Raw genomic sequence first — 16,518 nt, 5'->3', positions numbered from 1 at the left:
ATGCAACGGTTATTACCTAAAAAGGAGCCCATTAACGTTATTAAAGAACAACATTTAAAATCATACCATACTAATATTTAAAAAAATGCGAAAGTTTAGATGGATGTTGGTTAGAGTATGTTGCCTAAACGACTGAACGGATTTCAATTAAATTTGGTGTAAATGTAGAGGGTAGTCTGGAAGAACACATAGGCTACTCAGTTTTTTTTAATCTCACGCGGACGGAGTCGCGAGCGAAAACTAGTATGTAATATATTAAGGATGTTTAAACAATCCAGGTAATCTAATAGATTCTGATGTTTACAGAAGAATGATTTTATAATTTTAAAATTTGATATAGCTAAATAATTAAATCTGCTATTATTATAGTCATTTGGTCGACATTATAGGATCACTAGCTTTCGCCCGCTACTCCGTTTGCGTTGAATTATTGTTCTTCCAGACTGTCCTCTACATCTTTGCCATATTTCATCGAATACCGTTTAGCCGCTTAGGCTACAGACTCTAACAAATATCCATTCATCTCAACTTTCGCATTTATAATATTAGTAATATAGATTTTAATTTCATTTATGCCTTTGCACATGGGTGCAAAACGAAAAAGAAATGGGTCTTTTTCCTTATTCACTACATTCGTGTTTACCGATCGTTTGACAAGCATTGCGTTACAGTTTTAACATGATGTCCATCGTTTAGATCATTATCGTATCTGCCCAACTTAGAAGTTAAACAGTTTGCATTGCAGTCAGTTTCGCCTTCACCGGCGACGGGGTCAACGTATCTCGGCTCGTCAACAAATCCATCGACGAGAATAACCCGTTACACTGCATCGGCTTCCAGCGGATTTCACTCGCGCATTGCCTACTAGACCATATTATACCTCACCACTTTAATGGTCAATCACGTCTCGACGCCATTCAATTCATTTAGTTAAAGATATTTCAAAATTACACACAATTATCGGTGAACCTTGAAGCACTTTGATAATTTGCCAAAAAGCATGAAATTAAAAAGTTGATTTTTAATTGATTAAGATTGTCATTGGCTGTATCAATTCGATAGCTTTTGTCTATTAATAAAAAAAAAGAATCGAAAAATGTTTTTATCAATAGAGATACAACCGTTGTTCGATGTAAAGAAAACGAGTTATAACGGATTAGCTTGTCATCTTTGACCGTTTTATCTAACATTGATCGATCTTCGGATAGTGTAGATATTGTTGTTTATTTCGCTGTTGCACAGCTATTGTTTTTACAATGTTCAGTTCTTAGACAGTAAATATTTGATTTAAAAATTATTACTAGCAATACCTTTTACCTTTTTTCTTTCCAAATGTTTATTTAAAACATTATCAAACCGGCCTTAGCATGTTACTGAATTGTCAATGACCTTTTCGGCGATAAATACATATGCAATCAAACTAGTCAAGCAGACCTTCAATATTTTACTTTGAACAAAACATGCGTACGATCTGACAAATAAATGTATTATACAATTACTTCTTGCGTGTGGTTGTACACGACACCTATAACATTACATTATAGACAAGTGAAAGGTAAGAAACACATGATAACTTCGCAGTTTTTTAATTCGTCTCAGACGCAACTGTACTGAACTAGATGATTTCTAATAGTCAGTTTTCCTGTAATCGTATTTTAAAAGCGATTTGGACGTTACTTACTGAGAAATTGTTTGTAGAAAGTCAATTCTATTAAATAGTTAATTACTATGGATGAAGACAGGTTGTATATAAACGATGCGTTACCACGTTTTCTGTTTACAAGTTGTATTTTCTCACAAAATTAATGCTTTATTAGTATTTAAGGCTACATTTACAGTTGTTTGTAATTAAGATACTATTAAGAACCTACCAGGGGTATATGAAAGAAAAATAATTAGTTTCCAACCTTTTGAGTTAATTACGTTTATCAAAGAACCACTTTTAACAATATCGTTCAAATAATTGACTCGTCAAGCGACAACAATGTTGAAACAAATGCGAGAATCACCGATAAATTTAATAAGATCATTAAAAAACCACCTATGTTACAAACGTTTAAAAGCTGAGCAGCAAATTATTCTCTCCGATTAACATGTAATAAAAGTAAGAAAGGCAAAAAAGATACTTTATGAACGACTGAGTTAAACTATTGAAATAAATAAAGAAAACCTACAAAACTTTGTTAATTTATAAATCTAACATGACACTTTTTCCAAACCGCTATTATTGTAAAATCTGTCAACAGCTTCGGACATTATCCTCAGTGAATCAATTTTTTATTTATCTCATCATCCAGCTACCAAAGATAAATTGTAAAGCCTCTTCAAATCAGATTCTTCGAATAAAATAAAAAGGCAGTTTAGAAAAACTGTATAATTGCCCATAGTTAGTTCAAGCAGTTTTTGCTCGTTAAAATTTCGAGACGAATAATTTCTGACTTCCTGCACAACTTTATAATACAGTCATTCTCAAAGCAGACCAACTAATAGCTTATATTTATACCAAATACGTATTTAACTAATGAGATGATAACGTCACTGCAAAGGGAACTGATTAAATTCGATTCTATTGTGATGAATCACTGTTAAAACAAAATATCGTATCTAATTGGAATATGAAAGTAGAATTACTAGGTATATCTATTTTATCATCGTTTAGTATCGCTTATCAATAAGAAATATTATTTATTATATTCTTTAATTCATTAATTAAATTCTTATGTAGTTATATCGCATTACTTAATATTACTTTTTTTTGCAAAAGTGCGTAAAATCTGACAGTAAGACCAATGTTAAAACGTTTTCCATTCTTACACGACTGGATTCAAACAGGAAAAAATAGTCTACCAGTGAAAGTTTTCTCACAACCAATAACTGAAGTTGTAAAAAGTCCTATAGAATTCGAATTATGACACCACACAAAAATTCAGCGATTGTAAACCATTCACACGGCGATCGGCATTTCACGTTGTCCTCTGCGTTCGCATCGTATAGTTCACTGTATCACTCGCATATTTCACATTTTCTACGTTTAAAAAAAATGCGGTATGCTAGGTAACCTTAAGGGTGAGGGGTTGTATCTGTATCCATTGATTTTTCGCGTTGCAAGTTGACGTCACGGACGCGACAGTGTGGCGCAGTCGGCGCGCGCCGGCCCGCGTCTCACCGGCGACTGGCGAACGGATCGGAGAACCGAATGCCGCTGACTAGTCGCGCTCGGGAGGAAATACCAGTTACCATGCGGTCCTCCCTAAGCTAGCTGTAAAGTCGACCTTCTGACTGGCTTTGTCAACGACACACAGCTGATTTTCAACGCAACAACAAGACATAAACAAGTGTAAAAACAAAGGTCAGACTAAAATATTTATCGATCACATAAAGGTCATATTTCTAAGCGCATAAATAGAATGACAATGACAATCTCCGTAATAATGCGAAAGATCGATAATTAGATGAAGCCCTTTAACGTCATGTCTAGATTTAATATACTCATGGTTATGTTTCTTTCTCTTTTCTTATTTGAATGATACAACCAGCTGTATCTGGCTGTCGCGAGTTATTGCTGAAAAAAAAATTGTTATGTCTAATCGATGCAGAAGGAATAAATGCAGATATTAAAGTCATAAGGGCGACTTCGGGAGAAGCGATGTAGAAATAAATCATAATGTTCCGACTGTTGTGTGTAGCAGCAGTTTTAAAAAAAATCCTTTGTAAATGTGCAGTGATATTAGCGCAGGTTATACGACTAATCGACAGAAAACGATTAGGGATTACTAAGTTTATCTAATGTTAAGGTGCCTATGTTTCTTCCTTGTTTGTTCTATATGTTTAGAAAAAGAATCACCAAAATTTTCAGATTTTGACGTGGATTAATGACAAGGACTTTAGACACATAAAATTGTTGTGCACAGTTAATGCAAGCTTAAGTTAAACTTAGTGAGAAAAGTAAAAAGTAAACCGGGAAAAGAGAAATTATTTTATTCAAACTAACAATTTGAAATACACGTGTCAATATATAATAATGAATTGTCTGTATATATGAAGTACATTGTTAAACTCATGTAAATGTTGAGAGTTAAGGTTGTCACTTTCAATATATGCGACGCATTTTAGTCGTGGTTTTATTTTGCTCGTAAAAATTTACCAGGCGCAAGAAATTTACATTTTATACTACGTTTCCTGTGCAATTATTTGTGCAAAAATTTACATTTTATATTACGATCCGATATATCAAAACTCTCTATTTGCTATAAGTTTTCTTCCCCATAATTTTGTCCGTAATTACATTACTAGATATTAACGTAATAAATGTTGCATAGACTTAACGATATCGTAAAGCTTTTATCATGACTTGTTGGAAACTGATATTGGGGTCATCTTCACTAGCTATTACTTAAATGTAGAAAGCCCGTAGTAAGAATTTGGTGGTTACTGATGTTGTGGCGATTCTTAAGTTCATAAATTTCCTTTAAGTTTACAGAGACCCTTGGACACAGAGTCGCCTATCTAAAAATACTTCTATGTTAAATGATGAAATAAACGTCTATCGAAATATATTAAATTTAGTATAACTATGTTTTCGGACAGCTAAAATTATTTAATAAAACAGTCTAAAATTAATTCTAATTATAGGACGTGACATTTCAAGTATTAAGATGTGGAGGTACTCACTCAGCAACGGGAAGCGGCTAGTGGCGTGCTTGCCGAGAGGCGTGCTGGTGGCGCTAATGTCGCTCTGCGAGCTGTGCAGGCTGCTCTTGCCACTGCCGTTGGCCGAGCCAAGTTCCATTCGCATGCGCAAGTGACGGCTGAAACAGAAAAAATGGATTTTGCAAAGATTTTATTAGAATCCATTATCCATACTGTTACACATGTAGCTTTAATCTAACTAATATCATAAATGCGAAAGATTGGAAGGATTGATGTTCGTTAGAGTTTGTAGCCTAAACGGCTAAACGGATCTCGATGTAATTGGCATAGTTATAGAACATAGTCTGGAAGATCACATAAGATAATTAACTTTCTTTTTTTTAACTCCACGCCGACGGAGTCGCGAGCGAAATCTTGTTATTAATAAGATAGAGTTCAAAATATAGCAAACATTCAAACCAACATAAATAAATGTAGACGCTGGTTACCTTTTTGGTTTCGTGTTCATATTAGTAGATTTAGCGCTTAACATTCTAGTAACACTGCACGCAGTCTGCGACCGTTGTAACGAAAACGTGCAATCAACTTTCGATTTAATATCCTTGAAAGATTTCATTTTGTAGTCGTTCTTCGTTTCCATTGAAGACTTTTTTAAAAAACTTTCTCGTCTCTCACACTTTTTAGCCGCTTTTGGACTGTTTTGTACACTCGTGTCTGCATCAGTCTTTCTGCTTGCCAACATAGTTTTTAATTTACTTGGGACATCACGTTTGGGCATTTTGTACTTCTTTAATGTAAAGCTACGTTTTTCTTCTTTATTTTTATCGATTGTTCTTACATCTTTTTCACTGTTTATTGAGTTTCTTTTGCTAGTATTCTTGGGGGTAATGTCATCATCCATCACGTGAGATATATCTGAATTTTGCTCTTCCAAAGTATCTTCTAATGGTGTAAAATACGCGTTTAATTTATTAGAACTTGAATCCTTCTGACTACACTCTGATCGAGTTGACGGTGTTGAATCAGGGGACATATCTTTTATTACGTGTAGAAATACAGGAGATGCACGATGGTTTTCAAAATCAGTATATACTCCACTTGACTCCATGCATGAATCTTCACTTCTCGTGACGATTAAAGGAGCATTTGCGTTACCATTTTTGCCACCATATAGAGCTCCATCTATAACTTGAGCTCGTCGATCACCTTTTTGCATGTGTTCGTCTAATCCATCGGCATCGCTTTCAGTAAAGAAATCGGAGTCAGTCATAGGATCTACCCTTCTTGTCACGGGCACATTTTGCCAATCCATATCAATGACATCTTCCCGAGGTTCCATTGGGTGATCTGCACTTCGACTCACTGGTCTTGACATTTCCCCGTCCCCTTGATACCCGTCTAAGCTAGTTATGCTAGTGATACTTGTTATAAAACTATTTGACACTTTTGAAGTTTCCATTGATTTTGTATAATCATTTTTGCTGTCTGAAAAAGTTTGTGAATCATGTAACGTAGACGCTGAAAATTGAGAATACGTGCTGATCTCGCCATTTATTTCAGAACTATCAAGTGGTAAATCTTCCGGGGATGGGGTTTGTTCTATACGATTAGAAGCTGTACGATTTTCTGCTTTGCAATCTAAAGGTATTTCCAAATTAATAGTTGTATCTGCAATGGAACTTGCAGGTTCTAAAATACTACCATGGATCGATGGCATAAATTCCTCATCTACTAAATTTGGAGTGAATTCTTCAGATTTGTATAAATCAACATTATCCTCCGCCACCGAACTGTTTTTAGTTTCTTGTTTGGTATCTAATAGATTGCAAAAACTTTTATCATACAAATTAAGAACTGAATTACTGTCATAATTTAGTTCGTGAGTTTCTAAAGCGTTAAGTGAAATAATAGGTGCCATGGAATGCGAAAACGTATTTCCTTTTTTAACATTTACGTTTTCAAAAGTTTCGTTTTGTATTGTCGATGCAGCTGAATTGCTTTCAGTCTTATCCGTTGAAGGCGTGTCGCCACTATCAGGCGACGCTTTATAATCACTGCTATCACAAAATATTGGTAGCCCCTCGACCGTAGGCGAAAACGCATTCTCTAAATAACAAATGTCATCCATTTGATCAGGGGTCAAAATGCCTAGGCTGTCATCCAGAGAGTTTTCTTCGTTGTTTCTGCTCATAGAGTTTTCGTTCGGACTGAGGTTCGTTTCGTAAGTTCGTGGATGAACATGCGATTTAAGTTGTAAACATAGATCGGATCTTGAATGAGTATTAAATGTTGTTTTTATTGGAATAGGAATTTCTTTCTCACATGAATATTCAAACTCTTTCATGGGTTTGTCATCGAAGTTGAGAACACTAGGTAGCCTTTCAATACTTTTATTAGCAGAATTTGTAATTTTATTTATGATTTGTGGGATATTATCTGTTGACACATCATTTTGAGATCTTTTCCACGATTCCCCTTCATTAACATTTACACAAGACGTGGAAGGATCTGCTTGAAGGTCAAATAAGAGACTGTATGGACCTGACTCATTAGTATCTTCGGCGAACTGCTGCGTTATATCATTTAAATAACTTTTTGTCTTTGCATCTTTCAGATCTTGTTTCTTTGTAATCTCGTTCAACTTTTCTCGTAAATCTAAAATTCTTGGATTTTTCTCTACAACCTTTTCCAGGTTCAGACTCATTTTAGGTATGAAGCTTTGATAGGTTGTTTGGAATATTTTATCGGTTATGTCATTATTCGGTGCATTAACTGTTTGTATTCTTTTAGGAATATCTATAGGTTTTATGTCGCCAGAGCGTAAGCTTCCAATCAGAGAGTAATCTTTGAAGCATACTCCGTTAATGTTTAAAGATCTTGATTTGACACTTCTATCGACAGGGATCTGAAACAATAAAAAATAACATTCTATAGTACAGTTAATAGATCAAATTATCTACACAATAACTTTAGATATTAGGAAGCAATATCTATTTATTAGTGTTTTCTAAAAATTTAGTAACTGCTGTTGTAACAGAAGCCTAACCATACGAGTCACTTTAATAATGTTTTTACATACATCGCGGCCATCAGTTAATTCGGTCATTGCATTGATTGATTTAACCACTCTTAGCACACTTATTTAATATTTATATAGATTTTATAGAATCAGAGTTCTTGATTTAACATTGACAAATGGCTAGACATGTCAACATTTTCCTATCAAATTCTACAGATAAACAAATCTAAAAGAAAAAAAAAACAAAAATAGTTTCTTGGATTCCCAAGATAATAAAAATATAAGGAATGCGATTACATTTTCCTAATTATAAGTAAATTGGAAAATAAAAATAGGATTTAACCAATAGACACGTTTACACATTTATTTCTTTGTTCATGTTCAACTACCAAAGCTACTAGTCCGCGACCCAGTCCGCTTGGAAAAAAAAACAAAAGTGAGTAACCTTTGTGTTCTTCCAGACTATCCTCTACATTTATACCAAATTTCATCGAGATCCGTTCAGTAGTTTAGGCTATCAACTCTCATCAACAAACATTCATCCAAATTTTCGCATTTATAATATTAGTTTTAAGTATGATCATTTTTATTGACTTCAACGTGCATTGAAAAGTTCCCCAGCAGTGTTTGCACGGTTCAAAGCACCGTCACGCGAGGTGCCCCTTATGTACTTAATTGTAAACTGCCTGTCATATATGTACCCTTTATCCCTCACTAACATTACGTATTCCTGGACAATAATTCGAAAAAACTATTGAACCGCACGGATGAGAGAATAGTGGAAATCAAAAATACATACTAGCTGATGCCCGCAATTTCGTAAAAAAAACAATTCTCGTTACTAATTTAGTTGAGTTATTATGTAAAAAATAAACTGTGTAGCAGAAACCATTACCACGCATATTTCCTGGATATATTATGTACATTTATTTTCATTTAGGTATATTAATTTAGCGATTTTAACTGAATACTTGGTTCCATTACAATGTTATTGTGTTACTTAGAAAGCGATTGCTCTATAATTTTTCTAACGTTTCTTTAACGCAAAGTGAAAAGGATACAAGCAAATGTATTGGGTTCGTACAATTTCCACGTGTCAGAGATAAGTATCAGAGCGCAAAGTCACGAATGTAACGATTGAAACAATTGCCCACTCCAATGAATCATTTTCCCAACTAAAAAGCGAACTAGTGGTACGAACTAGTTCACTTGAGCACGATAATTTGTTTTTAATTCAGCGTTCCATACTACTTAGTAAAAAAAATCATGTTTTATCCAATTCTTGTAGATGTATGAGATATGTAGGTAGTATGGTTATGTAAGGCTTTGTTCAAATATAGGTGTTATCATATCAGTTACGATCGTATGAACGCTGTTAACAATTTTACAGTTTACGCATTCGGAAGCTAAAATTCGACTGGTATAACCAGAGCTTAAGATATCCACCGTAATTCCGTAATGTAAGCACCTTAACCATATCAAAAATTAACTATGAGTTATCTAAGCAAGTTAAGTATGTGAAACTAGTGAACTTTTAAAAAGCGTAATATTTAAATGTGGTAAAAAAACATTACAGCGATAACTGGCAATTGTTTTTTTAAATTCCGTAAAGATAAATATCATTGCGACCACACAATCAAAACTACCATACAAATTGAACGATTGAGTGACAACTCAATCGTCTTTTTATTTATTTATTTATTGTCTTATATGTATTGATTTAATAGGATTTAAGAAACCTCTAAGTGTCCGTGCAAAGATAACGTCAAGTTGTGTAAAAAACACTGATAATACTTGTATTATCATAAACGTATCAGATTGCATTAAGGAAAGACCGATTTACTCATGTCTCTGTATTTGCTAATAATTGCACCACAGATTAAAAGGCGTTTCAGAAAAGGATTTATTCTTTTCTTAATTTTAACATAATTGGGGTTTTAACCATTGTATGCTATCTCATAGCACGAATTAATGACTATGATGACTACATTATTATACAATAAAAATGGTTATTACATAAAAGATTTTATACTGTTCGACTTTTGTTTGCCCTAACTAAAGTAGCTATACATAAGTCTCAATCTTTGAACAAACAAATGATAGAAATGTTATGTTGAATTTGATAAAGGTCTTTTAAATGTACGAAGCGTGACTGTGGATATGTTTTTGCATTCCTTATCGGTAAAATGTTTTTGCCGCGATAATATAATGGCGCCTAATTAACCGGAAACCCAATCATCAGTTTAGGCAGCACGTATCGCTATACTTTAAACCCGTACTCCTTATTCGTTGTATTATTTTTTGTGATTACTCATGCACGTTAACAAAGCAAAAAAGAGGAACGCAAAATTAAGTCTAATAGTTTTTCTAAAGTTAAACATCCTTCTTCCTCTGAGTTTTCCTCTTCCACTTGCATTACACATATTGTCGTTCCTTGTATTCCCATTAAAACAACTGATGCAGCAATATGTGTCAAACTAGTTGTCCTTACAGTCGAAACCCAAAGAGTTATCCCACTCAAGTCTGATTAATTCTGTTTATTTATTCCAAAAAATGTCAACAATGTTTAGTTAAAAGTAGAACGCCGCTTATTCTATTGCAGCCTTTAATTGATATTATTAACGTCAATATGATTAAGGGCCTGTCCCACCACTGGCTGATAGAGGCTTGGATAGGTTAAAAATGACGTCACTGTAAGATAGAGGGAACAAAATCCGATATTTCTATCACATATTTTACACGTTGGATTGCTATCAGACAATTTACAATTTGGTGGGAGAGAGCCTGAATGTTTTAGCATAAATATGTATCACCACCCCCTTTTCGGTATATGTTCTTTATTAATTTTTAATTATTAGTTATGCTTGCATTTACCATCCCTAAGAATAATAGTGTTTCAAAGCCATTTTCATGATGTCTAATATAGTGAGTACAGTGTAAGTTAATATTAATATTAATTTACTCTAAGATTAAAGCTAATATCCACCGTTACTTATAAACACGACTGGAAAGTAAGACTTAATGTCTCCAACCTTGATCTGCAAATATCCTTAAAACCTCACGTTTTTATCACGATATCTTTAATTATATAAAAGGCCAATGAAATAAGTTACAGTTTCGTTACATTTACGTTTAATTACTTAATTTTAATTTAACTTTAAAATGACTGATATACACTAATAAAAAAACACTAGGTCCTTTTTGTTAACAAAATCTTTAAATTTGCTTTTTTACTGCTCAAAAAGATGAAAAAGAACATCGCCAAGGATGCAATATTCTGTACGATGTCTTCAAAATGTAGGTCACGTACACGTACGATACACCGTCAAACTTTATGATTTATCTGTGTGTAAACATAATTTTGCAATAGTCTTATCGTTAACCGCTAACTCGCGCTTGCGGCGCCCTAAAGATTAGATACACGCAACTAACTTCTTGTCTATATTTTGCCGTGGTAAATGATAGTGATAAATTTTAGAAATAGTCTACACCGCCTAGTAATCACGTTTTCTTGAAACTGTAAAGGGAAAGTACAGTCTGCTGTACATAAATATGTATACAGTTACCAAGCTACAGAAACTTTTGTACGCTTTCTGTTTCAACAACATGTCTGTCTGTATCATGTATGATGGATACATGATGAGGATTAAGTGTATACATATGTTTGAAACTGAAGGCCTATACAATTTTTAAATTTTTATTAATCTAGACGTATTTATGCAGCTGACTGCATTAACAAAGCCTTTAGCGTAGTTGTGTACCGAAAATGACGTAGCATAGAATTCTATTATAACGTAAATCTTTAGTTCAAACTTCTAAGTTAGGCTGTAATGATCAACAAAAAATGTATTAGAAATTCAATTTAATGGCCTACACTATCTCCATCTGCCATTAAATTTTCCAATAGTCCAAGAAAAATAAGAATTTAGGTTTGATATATGTCGAATAATCGAGAAAACAATTCTTGTCTTAAAAAGTTCTTAAATATTTTTGTAAGGATTTTTTTATGTTTTCTTAAAGAACGGATCGTGTAAGTGAATCGTGAATCATGATTATTTGGTACATAATTAATAAATATCTTAAAAAAGCGACTTATAAGAAACCCTATATGGATTGAAATCAATAATGATTGTATTTACCTATTAAGGTAGCACATTATCGAGTTTTGGTGTAAAATTTTCGACTTGGTGTAATTATGTACATTATATGGGTTGTCACTTAAAAATATGGTAAAAAGATGGGTAATGAAGTCAAGGTTAACTTTAGCTAATTATAACCAATATGATGTTTTTAAATTATAAATTCGTCCATCCGGAAATATAGCCATAGTATTTATGGCTTACTTAGTGATAAGGTTGCTATTTATTGGTAAAAGAATTTTTGAAGTCGGCCCAGTAGTTTTTGATTTATTTCAATACATACGAAAATAAAAATCTTTCCTCATTGTAATAGTATAGATAAACCAGCACTTGACCACGATCCCACCTAAACTTAAGTGATGTTTATCTTGCGTTACGTGTAAGTTAGTTAAACTGTCACATTACTCAAACATTTGTTCTGTTTCTTTTTGGATAAGTATAGCTAAAATCCAGTAAAAGTTTACATTGGTAATTTTTGTTACTTCAAATATTCCTATCTTTTATTCTATCGAAAAACATAATAAAGGTTGTCAAATATTCATAGGTTTGTTTTCTTCAAATAGTATTAATTAGAGAAATAAAATGAAATGTATTTGCAAATAAACAAAACTTTTCCACAACAGCATTGACTTAAAATAATGTTACATTTAAAGGCTAAATTTGGCTATAAAAAATTAATACAGAATGGTGAAAAAACAAGCAAAATAACCAGTCCGACGCGACGTCTCGTCTGAACATTGCCAAACTGGATCCGTGCCACGAACAGGCGCCACGGCAATAGGAATTCCATTTTACGATAATATACCTTGCTCTTTAGAGGCTGTGGTATGACGAAATTCATGGACACATACGACAACCGGTTGTAAGATTTTTTGAAGATTTTATATCTCATTTTATACTTTTGTGAAACTTTTTCGACGAGACGTGTTGTGGTAAATAAATATGGGTAATCGATAATGTGACCACACGTTTTGCTTCTTGAAAAAAGTAGTCACCTCATGTTTAGTACCAAAGGAAACTAGTTAGTAGTTAAATTCTAGACACTTTTTACTTGTAACCCCGTAATCTAGTTCTTCAAAATTACGATTCGACAAAAAAATTGTACGGCAAAGTCCACATATAACCTTTATAACGAGACAATTATATCTATTGCTTCAAAAACACTAAACACTCTAAAGTCTTACTTTGTATTTTTCTATAATATTGTTATCGACCGCAAAAACACTAAATAATTGATCGATGTTAATAATTCTTCACAGGCTAAGTGTTAGCAGATTTATTGCCTGTAACAAATTTTACAAACTATGTAATTTATTATTTGATTGTAGCCTGAAGTCTGAAGGTTAGCCAAAGTACATTGATATTCGAAAAGATTCGGTCATTTATACTATTTAAAAGTAATTTAATGTAAAAAAAACGTAAAAAAAAATGAATATTTCCGTGCAAAGCCTACCGAACTCGAAGTTATTTGCAAAGTTTGGCGTCTATTTAATCATAAGGGAAGATAGCATAAGAAAAACGACAAAAATGAAGACCTCACGACCAATTTAGAAAATGTACAATTTTCAGTGAATTGTGGGTTTTTTACCCTTGTCAACGATCTAATAACCTTGTAAAGGTTATGAAGTAAATATGTGAATGTAAAGAAATATACATTTAAAACCAATATTAAGTGTTAAAATACTATTTAACAACGCTGTAGTCTTTATCTAAAAATTAAACATAATAATAGGATCCACCTGCAAGAACCTTTCGAATAATATGGGAATTTTAAAATCGATCCACCAGGGCCGGAGATATGGCGTAACACATAAAACAATATAAACCTACATACGAATTGAGTACCTCCTTCATTTTAGAAGTCGATCAAAAAGTGTAACAAAACGTATTCACTGTATTCGAGGCAATAAATGATGCAGCTACCGCGCACTATCAAGTGCTCGAAGGCCGATGTTATTTGCACCATAAAAAGATCTTGATAGCTCGTAACTAAAGACAATGAATATCAATTATGAGAAGAGAATATATACATCTGCTTCCCATACGTATGGCGATAGAGGAAATAGGAACTACACAGCCGAATAGTTGCTTAGAAATTTGTAAACATATAAAAGGATTCAAAAATTTTCAGCCTGGTCATTAAACTATGGGTAGCTGACTCCGTGGGTATATTTAATGTGGGTAACGAGCATTTAAAGTTATAGAATAAAAAAACATAGTGTGTTGACCCCACTAAACTGTGGCAGGGAGGGGAGTTGATGATTGTCGTTAACAAGCGACTACTGCAGACCAATATTACTAATACTAGCCGAATCAGTAATCGTACTTAATACTTGAAATGTTAAAAATAATTCAGTAGATAATTCTGCGAAAGTATAAGCAACGAAAAATATCAGGTATTTTATTATGGTATAATGTATTCAATTATTACGAAAAAAATACCATATGGAAACTATTACTGTGTTAATATTAAATCCTCTTCAATTAAACAATCATTTCGAGCGTACAAAAAACAAGGAAGTACGATAACCAAATATAACTTCCGGCGCATAAAAAACTGCGGAAGCCAATTTAAAAGCAAACCGTTTAACTAAAACTTAAGTAGCACATACCTGGTTAATTTAGATTGGAGGGCCGTAATTAAAACGGGTTTCTGATAAGTTTAGTAAAAACAATTTAATTCAAAATGTTAACATTTGCGAAAAATACATTGCAGTTTCGCTTCTTTAAAGTATTGACTAGAATCTAGTTTAACCAAAACACTCGTAACACAAAAACATACTCAACTTATGTCCAATTACAAAAAACAAAAGAAAAACCGTCAAACTTTCTGATGTTCGTGTTAACCCATGATAGGATACTCTTGTTTTACATTTAAATTTTGTATATTGACCTATATTTGTATTACACCAACATCTTAACAAAGCACGTATAAAAATATACCATGAATGCATGCAGTCGGCACGTTATAATGTTTAACAAGGTCGATGTATGGGGTACATTTACATGGCAATAGCTTCGTGCGAGATGATGTAACTCATACGGAAGATGTTTGTGTATTTAATTCAATCATATTCAATCTACGCTAACAAGATAAAAACTCTCACGAAAATGAACAAACGTCAAAAACAACTTTACGCATATGACCACTAAGTCGAAAATTGATGTCTTTAATTTTCGTAATCATAATTCGTTATAACAATTTGGTAGCTATTCATTTATGAACTACGATGAACGAATTATAATAAAATTGAATGTAATAAAGTGTTGATTTAATAACTATCATGGTTCTTTAGTTTAAAGCAAATATTCATGCCCATGACCGAGAACGGGCGACAAAGATAACTCTCTTGTTTCCATAACACTATATTATACTACTGGATTTCGCCCGCGACTTTGTCCTCGTGGAATTAGAAAAAAAGTAACCTATGTGTTCCTCCAGCCTATCCTCTACATCTATACCAAATTACATCGCAATTCGTGCAGCCGATTAGGCTACAAACTCTAACAAACATCCATCCATTCATCTAAATATTCACATTTGTAATTTAAGTATGATTTAGAATAGAAAACATTCGTTAAAAACGAAGGAAACGGCAATAGATATCTTCATTACCGAATCTAGTCCAAATCTATGAACATTGGCTCCAACACACTTTACAAGTATCTCAAAATAAAAAGATCCAACAATAAATAATAGTTAACATCTAAGATTTGTATTAAAAGATTAAAAACTAAAATAACAGCTATAACCAAGTTGTATTCGTGAGAATCCGCAATTAACAGATGAATGTAAAAACTTATCTTTCCGTTAGTAGACCTGGTAGAAAATTTAGAATTTGAGATCGTGTGAAAGCTGTTCCTGCATTGTCTCGTAAAAAGTTTCTCATACGAATTGAAATTAAAATTGTTCTATATGAGTACAAATAAATACAACTGTCGTAATCAGAACATTAATGTAAATTGTGTAACGTATAGTATAACATATTTTAATTAAATTCATATGAGGTAACCTTTGAGTGACCTTTGAGGTAAGACTAACATAACATTATTTTCTGAATAAATGTTGTACTAACTAGACGAAGTAGGTACTATTATTGATTGAATAGATCGATAATTGGAAAGAATTATTTGGATCAGTCAATAATAATAATCATCATCATCAACTTGCCCTTATCCCTTATGGAGGGTCGGCACAGTATGTGCTGCTCTTCCATACATCTCTATCAGCCGTCATATCTGAATCCACTCCTTTCTTAAGCATATCCTCTTTCACACAATCTATCCATACTATCTTTGGTCTTCCTCTTCCTTTATAGCCACCCACAAAGGAAGAAGAAGACCGAAGAATCAGTCAACAATAATATAACGTAAAAATCATATAAAGATATACGAGAAAAATCCACACTGAAATACCAATATGCAGACAACCATATTGAGCAACCGTTTATATCTTTCTAAAGCTCAATAAATGCTAAATTAACAACGGTTGCTCCGTTGCACAATCACAATTGAACTCTATATATAAGTGTAATACATGCCAATTTGTTTTAACAACCTGCTGACCCTTTTACTCGAAGATATAATGTATTACTGTGGAAATGCACGTATCGAGATTTAATTTATTTAAGGTTGTATTTAATGAACACACAGATCGTAAGGCAAGTACTGTTGCATAATTCAGTGCCACATACAGTTGACATTTAATGG

General features: G+C 33.1%; 1 protein-coding gene across 1 annotated transcript in view; it reads right to left on the bottom strand.

The window, feature by feature from the left end:
- LOC106101951 (flocculation protein FLO11) overlaps nt 1–16,518 on the bottom strand; it is a 76,356-nt gene that overhangs the window by 50,059 nt on the left and 9,779 nt on the right. Inside the window, exons 2-3 of the mRNA XM_013281342.1 lie at nt 5,139–7,555; nt 4,672–4,808 (exon numbers count right to left, since the gene is read on the bottom strand). Of these exons, the coding sequence (XP_013136796.1) occupies nt 4,672–4,808; nt 5,139–7,555 (2,554 nt within the window). The remainder of the gene's footprint in view (nt 1–4,671; nt 4,809–5,138; nt 7,556–16,518) is intronic.

The sequence above is a fragment of the Papilio polytes genome, unplaced genomic scaffold (assembly GCF_000836215.1).
Source record: "Papilio polytes unplaced genomic scaffold, Ppol_1.0 DF823934.1, whole genome shotgun sequence".
Classification (NCBI taxonomy): Eukaryota; Metazoa; Arthropoda; class Insecta; order Lepidoptera; family Papilionidae; genus Papilio; species Papilio polytes.
This window is presented reverse-complemented; position numbering and strand designations above follow the sequence as displayed.